This window comes from Buceros rhinoceros, unplaced genomic scaffold, assembly GCF_000710305.1.
Source record: "Buceros rhinoceros silvestris isolate BGI_N320 unplaced genomic scaffold, ASM71030v1 scaffold767, whole genome shotgun sequence".
NCBI classification, from domain to species: domain Eukaryota; kingdom Metazoa; phylum Chordata; class Aves; order Bucerotiformes; family Bucerotidae; genus Buceros; species Buceros rhinoceros.
The window spans coordinates 42692-59235 of NW_010420248.1; the positions used below are offsets into that span (position 1 = coordinate 42692).

At 35.5% G+C, this 16544-nt stretch overlaps 1 protein-coding gene across 1 annotated transcript in view; it reads left to right on the plus strand.

The window, feature by feature from the left end:
- The window catches only part of MAN2A1 (mannosidase, alpha, class 2A, member 1), a gene marked incomplete at its 3' end in the record, with an annotated part of 46711 nt that extends 31011 nt beyond the window's left edge, over nucleotides 1-15700 (plus strand). The window contains 5 exon segments of the mRNA XM_010139221.1: nucleotides 1666-1843; nucleotides 5653-5855; nucleotides 11592-11777; nucleotides 13141-13255; nucleotides 15594-15700. Coding sequence (XP_010137523.1) covers nucleotides 1666-1843; nucleotides 5653-5855; nucleotides 11592-11777; nucleotides 13141-13255; nucleotides 15594-15700 — 789 coding nt within the window.
- Between the last annotated feature and the right edge of the window lie 844 nt (nucleotides 15701-16544).

The following is a 16544-nucleotide window of genomic DNA, read 5'->3' on the forward strand; positions in this document are numbered from 1 at the left end:
AAAAACACTTAATAATCCTACAGTTATGAGTACTTTGAAGAGAAAACAGCAACACTCCTTAATTTTGCAGCAGATGTGGAAAGAAACAAGAGGAGGACTTTGAGGAGAAATAATAAAGTCAAATATCCTGTTAACCGTAACCTTTCCTGAAGGCCTGTATTTTTCAAAAGGCTCTTAAATAAAGTAGGTTTCCAACCGAAGGCTGCACATGGAAAATTTGAGTTAGGCTGGATTCTTAGAAGGTACAATTATGAAGTCATCTATTGTACCAGTTGTTCTGTTTGTTACATGGAAAGGATGTCTTTATGTTTAAATTGACAATCTGTTAAAAGTCATGGAAAATATTAATTCAAGCATAAATACTTGGTAATCTGAACTGTAAATCAAAATATAGTCTGAGAGAGTTGGAAGCCACTAGTTGGATCTGTTCTAGTCTCAGCAGAACTCTGTAGATCCTTAACTGAACACGTTGTGCCTTCTTTCTCCCTCCATAATACAGTCAGATCTTGTTTACTCAGTAATTTTATAATCTGATAAACAAATAAACCTTGACTTGCTGGTCAAAGAAGTATGGGTTTCAAATATATAGATTGAATTCTCATAGACATTTATATAACAAATCTTCAGGTGTATGAGTTGAAAGTAAATTTCAGTTGACTCTATTAAAAAGACTTGCAGAAACAAAAAGCTCATTGCAATCTGGATTTTGCTGCTCTTTTATCTACAACACTTTGTCATTTGTATTCCCGTTTTCTTAAATATGTTACTATGTTTTGTACTCCCTACTAAAATATTTTCCATAACTTAAGAGATGATTAGCATCTGAAGATTGATAGTGATTATAATTGGGAGGGGAGAAATAGACCTTTTCGATAATCCAGACAACAGGCTTCTGACTTTTCATGTATCACTGCTTAATGGCATAACTGGTATTTTACCAGTCAGAGTTAGTAGGTGTCAAATGGTAATTTTACAGCCATTTTTTTTTCTGTTTGTGCATCTGGGGCAAGGCGGGGGTTGTGTGTGTGTGTTTGGTTTGGTTTTGTTTAAAGGCCAAAAGCAGAAAAGCAGTGGGTTTAATTTTTCAGGACATGTGCTTAAAGCTTAAGGGGGCTGGCTCTAAGACAGCTAAGAAGCTGCCTGAAGGGGGAACAGTGATTGTTAGTAATGAACTTTTCTCCAGAATTTTTTTTATTTGTAAGACTGGTGTTCCTCAAAGATTAATTTATGGGCAATTTTTCTGTCAAGGACGTGAAGATATGAAGCAAAGTATTGAAGGGAATTACCAGAGGGGATGAGAAGAGCTTGCTTATTATTGTAAATAAGGGCTGGAGAGGATTAGGATTGTTATCTAAATATAAAGCAGGTAAACAATTTAAACTGAAGGTTGGTTTTGACACAGAAACAAATTGATGCAGACTGCCCTACTGTTTGAGATGGAGATTGATAAGCTTACTGGAGGACTTAATTAGCATAGTGTTTGCAACAATAGTAGTTTGAATCCCAGTGGGGGTAATTGCATCCAGTTTTTTGTTACAAAATGGTAACAGGGTTTTATATGTTTTGTTTAGGGTAACTCTAATACACAGCTTGATATCTCAGAATTGTGTTGTCAAATGCTGACCTTCTGTTTTCTCAATGCTTTTTTTCCCCCCTCCCCCCAAGGGCCTGGATGATTTTAGATCAATACAGAAAGAAGTCAAAGCTTTTCCGTACTAAAGTGTTGCTGGCTCCACTAGGGGATGATTTCCGGTATACTGAGAGCTCGGAATGGGATCAGCAGTACCAGAACTATCAGAAGCTGTTTGATTATATGAATTCTCATCCTGAGTGGCACGTTAAGGTAAATACAACACTTCTTCTGATTTGTGAAGAAAACACTTCTTAGTATTTTGAGATACTTCATGGAAAACAAGTTGTGGTTTGTTTGTTTGTTTGTTTTTAAATAAACGTGGAGCTTTGTGTCATTTAACAGCAGATTGGTTTGTCTTGGCAGATTACTTTTTTTTTTTTTTTTGCCTTTACTACCTCCTCTCCCTCCAAAACAAAAACTTTTCTATTAGTAATATATGCTTTAAAACTGTAAATAGTATCCAAACTAGATTATTTTAGGTTTGATTGTTTTATTAGTTCTCTTGCTTTCACAGGCTTCAGGCATTGTTATTTAAGGCTTGCAGGTTTTGATATTTAAAACTATTGTATTTTCTTAACTAGAAGTCCAAGCAAATTTTATTGCATTGCTTGGGTCCCAAAACAAACAGACAAACAACCCTAAGAGGTGCCATTGCTGGCGCTTGTAGCTGAATGCATTAAAATCTAAGAAGTTGACTTGGCTACGAAAGGAGTGAATATACTAACGCAACTATCAGATGATATATCACTTTAAATCTACTAAAGTTTGAGTGTTAATATCCACATTCGTACATTCTAATGTGTAAGCTGAATACTTTAGAGACTTCTTGTACTTTTTAAACCCTGTCTGATCTCTTTCATGTATTGCTTGCATGTGCATTTTTCTTTTCCTCACCTTTTCTGAGACCTCCCCCATTCCTCTAATTTGAGTAGTGCCTGTAGAGTGTTAGTTCTTCTTCCTGACTTCTGGACTTGTGTTCTGCATAAGAAAAATTATATCTTGGGATCACACTGTTTTTTGAGAGCTGGATTTTGCATCTGTTCCCTATGGGATGTGGGTGACGTGATGTACGTGAATGCCTGCTTTGTCTTTAGTGGAGAGAGATAAACCTGGAGAGTCCTCTTTTAAATCTAAAAAGCTTGCTCCTGTCACTAGTTTTACTTCCCTCAAACACGGATATAGTGTGCAGGTAGTTACTCTTTGGATACTCACAAGAGCGTACTTTGTGTTCTTTATTCCTGCTAACCTGGGCTGGATGATTTCTTGTCTGGGGCAAAAACTGAAGACTCTAGCTCTGAAGTCATTCTTCAAAAGACCACTCCAGTCCTGAGGCGTCTGAAAGATCCTTCTCTAAAACGTTCTGCTCAGCCCATTATCAAGAACTCCAGGTGTCTACTTCACTAGCCCTGGCTTCCGTATCTGGATTAATGTCTTGGGAATCACATCAGCCCTTGGGGCTCTTGTAGAAGTATCCAGCTTTTTTTTCTGGTTCTTATTGCCCAGACAAAAAGATAGGCAATTTTCTTGTTCTGCAATTTCATACCTAGGGTATTTTACTCAGCTGGAGTTGTGTTGGCACTGGAGCCTGTCTCCGTTTCATTTACTTAGTCGAGTTTTTTCCTTTCTGTTTTTTTGTACTTGTTTTTTTTTGTTTGTTTTCTTATGTGTTGTTTGTTTAATTAAGCTGATGTCATTTATTCTTGGAAATATGAGCTTAGGTGGAGAACTTTCATACTCTGCTGCACTTTCCCCAGTGGACTGTAGCTCCACAGTCAAGTAAGGTCGCGCTCAGCTTCCCAAAACCCTCGATTGTATGAAGAAGGGGTTCACATTTCTTCCTTAAAGGCTGAGATGCCTATGATATTATTACTTACACAAGGGACTGCCTACTTTGCCTTTCTGATCTTTACCCTTTCAGACAAATTTGAGATGTTTATCTAGTGCGTATGGCTCTTAGCATTAAGATTTTCATGCCAGCAGCTATTCTATGGTCCTAAAAGTATGTGGTAGTTTACTTTAAAAGATATCTATTTTGCTTTCAGGGATTTTAATCTCCCGTTTGGAAATCTCCTTTACATCTATTATGCATAAATTGAAACTTTTTATATGCCAGGAGAAGAGTCTACCAGGTTATTTCATTGTTTTGACTCACCTGACATTAGAATGAGTTTTCAACTTTGCTGGTACTTCTGGTGAAGTTTTCTTCCATTGATGTAACCTAGCAGCATACAGAAGGAAGATCACTTATATCTGATCATTTTTTGATCCATTGATCCCCTACTCCCCACCACCACCTTCTGAATTCTGTCTTGTAGGCATCTGTGATATTCAGGGGAAAGGCCAGGTGTCCTACAAGGGTCTGAGAAGGCAAGGATCACTAATACTGGGATTCCTGTGGCAATAGGCCTTTTTCTCTGAATTGCTGCCACTCAAAGAGGAGAGTTATCATGCTGTATCCTTGTAACAGATACTGGGATTTTTGAATGATTTTGAAGAGTGAATACGATTTGTTTTGGTTTTTTAAGTGTTGAAATACCTTTCTTGTCCCAATAATAGTCCTTATATTCCAAGTCAGATTTAAAAGATTTTTACTAAAGCGTGTTTTGTGCTGTTGAAAATTGTAGCATACTGATTCGTAGGCTTTTTGTTAAAAATAAATAAATGATTTTTAAAGTCCCAAACCAAAACTAGTTAGTAAATGTGAAGAATTATCATTGTAGTTTATTATGAGAATACCTGTGGTAATGTGATCCCACTTACATTAATTGTTTTTTCCACTGTCATTCAAAGTCCAGTTTGCCACCTATGTCTTCTCTAACAACATCTCTCAATTCTGGCAATATTGATTTTTTTTTTTCCTACTGTTTTTGTAACCCTCAATCTTGAGAGTATTCTCTTTTGACCTACCCTGTAAAGGTCTGTAACTGCCTCATTTGTCTAAGCATTTTTTAAAATGATGCATTTTTTTTCACTCACACTTTTTTTTCACTGTTACATTTCTAAATGCATTTTCTTTGTATATAGTTTTTTTTAAAAAAAAATTCTGAAAGTAAATGCTGATTTTTTTGATCGACTGTCATTTTAAGTTAGGCATATATTGGAGATCTTGAGCACAGCAGAGTTAATTTTGAAAACGCAGGATTAAGTCAAATATGCTCTTGCATTAAATTTTCTTACTTAGTCGTCACATATATTTACATAATATTGAGATACTACTTAGATCATTTATTAGAGACTTACTCATAAGACACGAAAGAATGCTTTATTTCACGAGATTTAACTTATTTTAGATCATCGTTTATACTTTTTAAGAAAGTATTTAATATTTCATGAATCATAGAATGATAGGGGTTGGAGGGGCCCTTTAAAGGTCATCTAGTCCAACCCCCTTGCAGCAGGCAGGGACACCTTCCACTAGATTAGGTTGCTCAGCACCATCCAACCTGACCTTGAATGTTGCCAGAGATGGGGCTTCTACCACCTCTCTTGGCAACTGGTTCCAGTTTCACCAGGGACTCACTGTAAATTTCTTCCTTATATTTAATCTGAATCTCTCCTCTTTTAGTCTAAAACCATTTTCCCTTGTCCTGTGACTACAGGCCCTACTAAAAAGTTTGTTCCCATTGCTCTTATAAGCTCCCTTTCAAGTACTGAAAGGCCTTAATGAGGTCTCCTTGGAACCTTCTGTTCTCCAGGCTGAACATTCCCAACTCTTTAAGCCTGTGCTGATAGGTTGTATCAAATCTCTGATCAGTTTTGAGGCTGTCCCCTGGAACTGCTGGAACAGATCAGTGTTTTTCTTACAATGAGTTGAAAAGTCAAATGCTTTTGGAAGAGCTGTTCAGCTTGTCTGAAAAATGTGCAGGGGAACTTTAAAGCTATTTAGAATGTGCTTTCTGCTATCTGCTGGAAGACTGTCGTATTTCTGAAAAGTCTATGAAACCAAGCATGTTTGTTCTCCTAATATGTCTAAATAAAACAAATGGAACTATGTTATAGTAATTATAATTTTCATCCAGGCCCAGTTTGGAACTTTATCAGATTACTTTGAAGCTCTGCGCAAGGAAAGCAATTTGGGAGAAAAGCGCAGCAATTCATTTTTCCCTGTTTTAAGTGGAGACTTCTTCACCTATGCAGACAGAGATCATCATTACTGGAGTGGATACTTTACATCACGACCCTTCTATAAACGACTGGATAGAGTCATGGAATCCTACTTGCGGTAAATACTACCATCCAGTAAATTCGTAACATATAGCTTGGCACGCAGCAGAGATGAATGTATAAATCTAAATCTGTTGGACAGATGAAAAGTGCTTTTGAAATGCACAGATTAAGTGTGGATAAGATAAAGGTAGCCTAAATGCCCTCCAAATGTAACTCTTGTTACAAGGATTAAGTGGTGTTATCTGTCTTTTTAGTAACTTCACAGAAATACAATGGTATTTTTTCCATCTAATCAGATGAGTTGTTCTAAAATATTATTCCAGAGATCAGCAAGTCCTGATACCATGAAAAATAGCTTGTAGTATACTTTTTACTCCTGTATCAGGTTTGGGTAGCTGTCAGATCAATCTGTTATTATGACTACAGTGTGAACTCTTAGAGAGAATTACAAAGGTGCAAATATTACAAGAGCTGTTAGAGACGGTTGAGAAGTAGTCAAGAATACTGCCAAGTGATCTCAGATTGAAAGGTACTGTTCTGCTGAAAAGTGTTTGCATCTCCTTTAAAGAAAAAGATTACTGCTGGATTTTAGTAATGAGGTATTTAGGTGGTCCTCCCTTGTAGTAGCTGTAGATAAGGCACATTGCAAAATGGTTGAACTGTATTTAAGGATTCAGAAAGATATTTGGGACAGATGCATGTATTGTAAACTCCAGGCATTTCATCTATTGACAAAACTTGGAAACTGTTTCTAAAAGGTTAGTCTTCCAAGGATCCTTGGTCAAATTATACTTTTTTGTCCTCTAGAAGGACCCTTGAAATACACTGCTTGTAGTCCGTCTATGTGCTGTTCAGACCTTTCAGACCTTTTTTGATAGACAAGAACTTCTGTAAAGCTGAGAAATCCTTTCTTTTGTTTGTTTGTTTTTGTGTGTTGTAATGGCTGGTGCAGTAGCAGAAGGGAGCAAGAGACATGTTGGAAGGTAGCATTTTGGGGGCAGATACAAGTGGCTTTCAGAAGAGAAACCTCTGTATCTAGGATTTGTTTTCCTTCTTCCAAGGAATGAAGTGTTTACGCTGGTAAAGTGGGGGCTTCAGAAACTTGGGACACAGCTACTCTGTGATTTGTAGTATGATGTGTTATAATGACAGACTCTTTTCTAGCCTCTCTCCACTCTAAGAATACAGAGTAAGAGACCTAAGGAAGTGAAGAAAACTAGTAAAAAAGAAATTAAAACAATAGAAAGACTAAGAAATGTGTACAGAGAAGTGATATCAAGGGCCTGAGACTAGAAAGGTGTTAGGGAAGAGACAATGTAGCATAACTGTGAAGGCATTGCGTTGACCAGCAAGGAGAAAAGCTTCACAAATTGGAAAGCAGGTAGGGGAAAGAAGCCGAAGACTGTCAGGAAGGAAAAGAAAATTAAGATCAACACTGAGAGGAATGACAAAAAGCCAAGGCTAGCATCCCCTTGGCAGAAGGATGTAAAAATAATGTACTAAGGAGAAGTTATTTGAGGAGTGAATTCTCCAGTGTTTTAGTCAGAACTTCTGAATGTTACGAGTGCCATGCTTAACTATATACAAAATCAAGAATGTTAGATTACAAAGAGGGCGTGTGTAAAACTAACAGTGATTAGGAAGTTTGACTGCTACTCAGTTTGCAAAAAGAGGAATATGTTTTTCTTAGAAGCATTGTATTTTTTTACTTGGTTTATCAACATAAATATTAATTAACAGTGTTCTCATTAGCTCATTTATCATAAAGATCTTAGATTTTCAGTGGAAACATCCTTGTTTAATACTGCAGTTGGAAAGACAAGATGTGCAGAAAAAAGGACAGACGACGTCCTTATAAATTCAGTTCCCTACTTAATTTTTTTCATACTTTTGCCTAAATTCCTTTCTGTTTGTTAACATGCACCAAGGATTTAATTTTATTTTAGCTTTATCATAGCCTATTTTCTCAAATTTTTAAATATATTTACTTTATTGTCTTTTTTGGTTCTTATTACTTACGTTGCAGAAGACTTCATATGAGTTGCTTTCAAGTTTATTTGTAATATTTACAACTTTAGACTGTTTTAGAGATTCTTTCATCTAAGAATTTTCAATTACATTTAACTTCTGAAAAAGATGCTAGGCTTACAGGTAGAGAATCTCTGGAAAAAACCTAAACCTCAGTCTTACAAATTGAAAATAAGCACCTTTCTGAAAATATACCTGGGAAGTTTTTCATCCTTCATTATTCTCTGAGAATAGTAATGGTAATGTAAGAACAAGATGTGTAGATGAGTTCTTGTCAGTTCAATATCAGGGTTTTTTGGCAGTTTTTCTTTCAGACGCCTGGAGAATCTTAAAGTATGGCGTATTAGCCATGAGAACAGCAGGATTAGGGGTTTTGTATTTTATTTCTTATTTTCTTTGAAGTCAGATGAAATACATTATGATCATATTTAATTAGTAACACTCTTGTCCCAACCTTGTAATTAAATTTTCCATAGTTCTTTTTGAGCTAACTTAACATCTGTCTATCTAGCATACATATACATGTGGATGTATATACATGTGGGTGAGTGAACAATGAACAGGAAGTAAATAAGTATGCATGTGTGCTCTTCACCGAGGATGAACGCTTTTAAGTTCCCACAGTACCATGATAAACAATTACTTCACAGCTGCTTAATAGCCAGGAAACAGTGTTCAACTTCAGGACCTGCTATGCTGGCTGGCTATTTAAGCAAGGAAATCTCTGACTGTTTGGGTTTTTCCTGTTTTTAAAAGTTTTGGGTTTGTGCATTGAAGAAAATGTGAAAGTTTAAGGATTTTGTAATGAAGATTGACATCATTGCAAATTGGAGACATAACTGATTTTTTTAATCTTAAGTGAGAGATGGATGGATTGAAGTAGTTTAAAGGGTGATTAAGTCAGTGACCGGAAGTTTGTTTAATGTAATAATGGTAGGATGCAAAGAACAACAGCATAGTTGTGGACAAGTTAGGAACGCATTCTGTGATTTCATTCTTTACAGATGTGATCAGGGAAAATTATGATATGTCTGCAAAAAGGATTGTTGAAGTAATTCAGAAGCAAGACAGTAGCTGCAGTGATGCTTTGAACTGTAGAGTTGGATAGAAAAGACGACATCTTGAGAGTTCAGAAACTCTTGGGAAAATTATTTATTTAGTTTACATATAAAGTGGGCCTAAAGGTAACCTAGTGTAGGCTTTGAGCGATCAGTGACGCAATTATACTCAGTTTGCAGTGTCCTAACAGGCAGAGATAAGTGACAATTTACAACCGAGTGAAAAATGTATGGTAACTACTTTAGGTAATCTTCAGTAGTTTGAAATAGAGGTGAGAAAACTAAGGCTTTATACAGCTTTTATGGAATGATATTTGAGAGAGGTAAATGCTTACTTTTAAGTTGAAGTGTTCTCTAATTTAATTTTTCTTGTGGTTTCACTTCTGCGTGTCTTTAATATTTGACCACTGAACCACTCTAAGGTGTAAAATAACACTGAAACTTGAAAGGAAAATTCTGCATCTAAGACACTGATGTAGTGAACGGATCTGTAAAACAGAATCAGTTATTTTTCTGAGACAAAGGAGTTCCAAGTGCTCCTTATAAACAAAATGGATTTAAAGTCAAGTTTTGAAAGCAGTACGAACTGAAAATATATTTACTATAGAGCTTCATTTTAGTGTTACTTCTTTTGATTTTAAGGTTGTCACCTTGTTCATAAATAATGAACTTCCTTATTTAAAAAAAAGAAAGTTAAGGTTGGATTGTGGGAAGAGAAGTCTAACCTGTATTTCGAGGACTAAAATATTTTATTCTCTACCCAGTAGCTACAGTTGAATCAATGTTTAGTGGCTAAGTTTTTTTTTTTTTTTTTTAAAGTAAAGCACCTTCAGACAGGTTTTATGCAGTAGATGAATGTGCATCTCATACTTTTTTAACTACAGTATGCTTGTTTTCCTTTTAAGCTGTAATAGAACGAAGTATTTCTGCCTTATGATGAAAGGCTGAGGAAATTGAGTTTGTTCAGTTATGAGAAAAGAAGGGTCAGGGGAGACCTTATCACTACGTTTAAAGGGTTGCTACTCGCTTTTTACAAGGAGTCACATGGAGAAGATGAGGGGTAATGGGTACAAGTTACTCCTGGGGAGATTCTGATTAGACACAAGAGGAAGATTCTTCACAAGGACAGTCAGGAATAATCTCCCCAGGGAAATGGTGAATTCCCCAACATTGGAAAAAGCTTCACAGGGTGCTGGGCCATGTTACCTAGACCATGCTTTTGGCAAGAAAGGTTGCAATAGATGATCCTTGAGTTCCCGTCCAACCTGGGATTCTATGATTCTATGAAAGTAGGAGATTTAGGAATTTGCACTACAATACATGAAAATCACAGCTAATAAGCTGACGCACACCGGTAATTAAAAATGTAGTTAAACTTTCAACCGCTTGGTTTTGTGTGTAGTCTCTGAGCAGTTACTTGTAGGAGCAAAATCTTACCCTATTTCTCAAATACTGACAATAAGAAAATAAATTGAGCTGTTATATATACAGCGTACCTTTCAGTTTAGTTTGACACATGCTACTTGCAATTTTTACATAGTTGTTGTCTGTGTGATGTATAAAGACAAAGACATGGAACTGAATCTAAAGGTATTTTTCATGTTAACAGTTAATAGCAACACATAGTCTGGAAACCCATGTAGAGAAAGTTTTTAAAATTTTTTGTACCTAGTTTAAGTTTGAACACTGACAGCTTGGGTAAATGTGTAAGTTAATGTATATTCCTTTCTTTTTAAATTTTTTCATTTACATGCTTCGAAGTTACATTTTTATTTGTTTCAACAACATGTTACTTTGCTTTTTTGCTTTTTATAACATTAAACTGAATTTCCTTGGTTTTTTCCAAACACTTGAGAAACCTTCATTAAGCTCAAATAAAGTTTGAGAAGGAATCTAACACTTACAAACGGTTTACAAAAAGAGAACTGCAACATTTCAGTAATTGGAGATAGGGAAAAAAGTTAACAGATGGTTTCCCAGAATTTCTATAGGTGTCTTTTTTAGTCAGATGTTGGGGTTTTGGTTTGTTTTTTGTTTTTTTTTTTTGGTAAAATAAATCTAGATTCTCATAAGGCTAGTGAGAACCTAATGGTAATATTTTAGTGCTAGGCTTTTGCATTGGAAATAGAAGGTCTCTGCATTCTGTTCACTCTAAGCCTTTCTGAACCCAGTGCTCACTGTTCAGGTGAATGTATAATGAGTAGGTGCAATAAGTGCCTAAGTCTTTAGAAGGATTTAGTTTGCTTAAAAGTACAAATGGCAGAACAGATATTATCTAGAGTGTACAGATTACTGTATTTCTTACAATTTTGTTTAATAAGTTGCTTTTTGAAATGGAAATTTTATGTCTCCTGCAAGGCAGTCTATCTGCACTGTATTGTTTTAAGATCAGATCTGTGTACCCCACACATTTGTGAAAATGGTATGGTACTTTATGCCATCATATTTTTATTTTAAAGCCCTGTTTTCCATCACTGAAGCATTGCAGAAAGCTTATGAGGTATAAAACTAGTTGATGATGAAGTGCAGCAGTGATTTTAAACTGTTTGAAGCTAGAAAGAGACTAAGAAGTACAAGATCAAGCTTTAAAGAACTCACAGAACTAGGCATGAGGAAAGATGTAAAAACATCTGTGTATTCTTCAGGTAAAATGTTTTGTTGTTTTTTGCTGTCTAAACATGTATAAATATTCTCTGCAATTCCAGGGCAGCTGAAATCCTCTACTCATTGGCTTTGGTACAGTCCCGTAAATCTGAAATGACGAGTGTATTTCCTTCAGTGGATAACTATAAATTGCTTACAGAAGCTAGGAGGAACCTTGGACTCTTTCAGCATCACGATGCCATTACAGGAACATCCAAAGATTGGGTAGTTGTGGATTATGGCACTAGGTAATTTATTATAAACATATGTAAACTAAAGTCTTCATTTCCTTTTGCCTTTTTAAAACAGAGGATTTTATTTCAGAGATACAGATTTGCTAGAGCTAGCAACATTCTCTGTACTGAAAGCATAGTGCTGCTTTACAAGAGGAGCGGATTTGACTACCCATGCTCTTCATTTGTGAAACATTTTTGAATCTTCATGTCCAAACAAAATTTCTGAGGCTTCAAAAGAAGCAAGACAGACATGATACCAAGACTTCTTTAATAACAGGGCTACTATTTTCTGCAGTGACTGTTGCATAGGAGAATATTATATATATATATACGCATCTGCCTATGCTAAGCAATGATCAGGAGATAGGGAAATTTAAGCATACTTTCCTTGGAAAATCCCACTCTCTGCAGTCTACCACCTTTCCTCAGTGTGGGAAATCTTTTCCGTGTTGCCAATCTTCTACTTAGTATGTCCGTTGTTTATTGATGTTATATCTGGTGGGTAGTTGCTTTCTCAGTATTGGCAAATTATTCTGCTAGGTACTTCGTGGAACATTTTTAAAGAAGAGTGTAGGATATATATGTGTGTGTGTATGTCTGTAGATATATGCTTTAATTATGCATTCTTCAGAAAATTGTTCCATATTGGAATGTTAAGCACTAGTAAATTTGATTAATTGAGATAGATGATGGTAAACAGTTGATGTTACAGCATGTGTTAAATAAGTTATTGTTTTAAACACCTCTTTCTCAGTTTAAACTAATGCATTCATAAGTGTTTTTAAATTCCATAAATTTCTTAATTTTTTTATCAATTAAAGCGTAGGTATAGTCAAGGTATAAACATGCTTAATGCACTTGATTATGAAAGAGTGAAAAAGAGGCTTTTTTCATTTTACTCATAAAATTCCACAGTTCTATATTTAAGAAGTTGTAAATCTTTTGTCAGTTGAAGCAATGGAAATAATGTTGGGTGTTTTTTTTCCTAATTCTGCTTAAAGGCAAGCTTGACGTTGTCACCAGTTTTTCAGGCTCGTCTTCACTGTAGCTACTGGAAATAAAACCTGTTAAACACAAACTTTCCTAAGATTAGCATTTTTAAAAACTACTTGGTATTTTGAGGGTATAACTTCCATAATGTGGAGATGTACCTCATTTTCTGTATGTAAGGGAGGAATATAATGAAAATCAGAATATTTCCACATTTTGCAGTTGGGTCACCCATTGCAACTAGGTGTTCTTAATTTCATGCTGTGTTGATGCTAAAATTACATTTATTTTTTACTTTTGAGTTCTTTAATATTTTTTAATTTTGATGTTATCATATTGAATAAAAACAACTGAAAACTAACTAGCACTTGAAAATTTTTAACAGGCTTTTTCACTCAATAATGAACTTGAAGAAAGTGATAGTTGATTCTGCTCATATTCTTATCCTAAAGGATAAAGGTGCTTATAATTATGACACATCAACTCCATTCCTGAAGATGGTGAGCTAACTTTCTTGATTTTTCTCCAAAAATGAAATGTGAATTATGTTTTTTTAATACAGTTTAAGTAGTTTGGGAGAAGTCAGAATTTTACCTAAGTCCGTATACCTCAAATAGAGGCAAAACAAGGTGCTTTAATTTCTTCTTGCATAAATGTAGCTGGATTAATTCGGTCTTTATTATATCATATATCTAACATAATTAACATGAAATGTATGCTGCTGTCTTAGGTATGCCAGCTATGTCATACTTTGAATTACTCTTACAGTGACAAGTTTAAAAAAAAAAGTTCAAATAGTTCTTTATACGTTTTATGACTTAGGTACTAATATATATGTACATGCTATATATATGTATCTCTGTGTGTATGCTGTGTGTGCCACAAATATGACATTTTTCTCCTGATTGGAAAGGCTAAGAAAATAAATGTGCACCTTCATAAAGTAAGAATATTTTGAAGTCATTCAAGGAATGAAGTTTTCACTTCTGCTCTGAATTATATTGGAGGATGTTGTGACGTATCATTTTGCCAAACTTTCACTGTTCCTATTCTTTGTGAGTCTGGAAAACACCACTGGATTGTAGAAGTACTAATCAATTTTTAAATCGTATATTGCCTAGGAACATACTATGTCAAACACACTATTACCACTGTGGAAGCAGAAATGAAGAAGAAAGTTCTTGTTTCAATTAATTTATTATACCTGTATAAAGCAGAAAAAAAGGATGATTACAGAAGTAGATCAATTTATCTGTGTACTATACAGTATCTGCAACATATGATATTCCCTAAAATTTCGATGGTACTTTGGTTACCACAACAAAAGGTTTTTAATGTGGAATTTGTAGAATGCTAATGGGAGAACCTCAAGATATTTACAAAAAAAGCTTTTGCAAACCTTGAGCAAGGCACTTGTTTCAAAATACCTTTGTGGTATTTTGGTGGCTGATGGAAGCTGACATCAAGAATTGCTCGGAGATGGGCATTCAGAATAAAGACTGAAGGAGCTGAGAAAGACAAGTGAAGACTTTAATATTGAAAATGGCTGTTGTCTTTGAGTGGTGAAGAAGCAAGAAACACATGGTAAAAGAAGCAGAGCAAGAGACTGTAGCAGCATTCCGGTAGATAGTAGATTCCACCAGGAGAAAATTGCCCTTTTTGAAGCCAGAAAAAATGAAGTTGGAAACAAGACGTGGTAAAGGGAGAAAAATGACACTGCTTGCACTGTGTTTCTGGTATCCTTAATTATTAGTTACACACAATAGTGTCATGGTTTTCTCGACTAATAACTGAATACTCTGTACATCGTGTGTGAGATTTACAGACTCCACAGTAGTAAACAAATAAAAACTCAATGACTTGGAAGATAATGCACTGAAAAATAGATGAAACTTAGAGATCCCTGAATGATCCAACCCACAGGATGAAATCCAACCTGTAAAAGTAAAGCTATGCAACCATTGCACCATTCCTGTATGTTAGTCTTATTTATTTGAGTGCAGAAAGAAAACTTTCATATAAGCGGCAATAGTTGGATTTGAAAAACATGATTTTCAGGATGTTTTGCAGTATTTTGAGAAACTTTCTCTTGAGTTGGAAAGTCTGTAGTTGTTACCATTATATGAACCAATAAGAATGTAGCAGTGCAGGGGCAGCTTGGGTGCTCGCTTGCTTGAAGACTAATGCAATAATGACAGCTGTTCACTGCCTTTTCTCAGTGGAAATGATCCCTGAGTCATTGTATTTAAGAAAAGAGAGACACTAGTGAAAAATAAGAACTCATCAGTATTGTGAAACAATTCTTCAGGTAGCTTATATATCACACAAAAGTCATATCCTGAAGTATGGGTTTTAAAAATTTATTTCAGTACAATGTAAGGTAAAGATAAGGTCTAACAGAAGGCTGAATTCTAGATCCTAGTGATGAATATACAGAAATGTAGAATTTCAGAGAGTAAATTTATAGCAAGAGAAAGTTAATAAAAATATAGGTATTTGCAAAACTTGAAGGAAGTTGACAATTATGGTATCTTGTATGTAAAAGTGAAAACATGGGGGTGACAACTGAATAATGGCATCTAATAAGAGATATTTAATGAAAGCAAAGGTTTCCCAGTGAATTAATTGGTCAAAGTGAGCCTTTTTCTTTTATCACTCTGAAGTAGTTAGTTTCTAAATTTTTTGTGGTTCTATTGTCCTGCATAATGTGCTAAAATAGCCTTGTGTTACGGAACACTAGCATCGTTTTGTACTTCATAAACACCATAGAGTAGATAAAGCTCATATATTACATGTTTACATGTATTCAAAGCCAAATTCAAAGATGCTCTTTTGTAGGATGATGTTCAGTCTTCCCAAGATTCTTTGCCACGCAAGACAGTTATAAAGCTGACATCGCAACCAAGGTAAATAATTTACTTACTCTCTGAGATTCTTTTAGCAATGTGTGTGTTTTCACTACGCAGTAGGGTTTTATGCCATTTCCTTTTTTTTTTTTTTTAACTGTTCACTCAAAGGTGAACTTTTTTTTTAAGAAATTTTTTCAAAAAAGGTAAAAAGGTAGTCTGGCACATTATGCTAATACTATTTTGTCTAGTTGAAAGAGGACACAACACTGTAAAACTATACAAGTTTCTTGTATATCGCTATTTGAGCTGCAGCAAGTAGTCTGTTTTTACATCATTGTAATCCTTAATAAATCATGCTTGGGAGGAGCAGTAGAAACTTATATTTACAGCTGGCTCAATTAATACTGCGAGCAAAAACCTTAGTGAGGTGGTTTAACCTCAGCTGGCAACTAAGCACCACCCAGCTGCTCACTCACTGCCCCCCAGTGGTGTGGGGGAGACAATCAGGACAAAAGTGAGAAAACTCAGAGTGAGAAAACTCATGGGTTGAGATAAAGTCAGTGTAATAGGTGAAGTAAAAGCCACATGCACAAGGTAGATGAATGTATTAATTCACCACTTCCCATGGTCAGGCAGGTGTTCAACTATCTCCAGGAAAGCAGGGCTCCATCACATGTAAGGGTTACTTTGTAAAGTAAGAGAAATGCCATCACTCCGAATGTCCCCTCAAAAATGATAATAGTGAGAGAATATAGAAAACAAATGATGGAGAATACAGTTGCTCACCACCTGCTGACCAATGCCCAGCCAGTCCCCAGGGTGCAGTGTTCCTTGGCCAAACACACACAGTTTATATACTGGACATGACATCATATGGTATGGAATACCTCTTTGGCTTATTTGTGTCACCTGTCCTTGTTCTGTCTCCTCCCAGGATAAT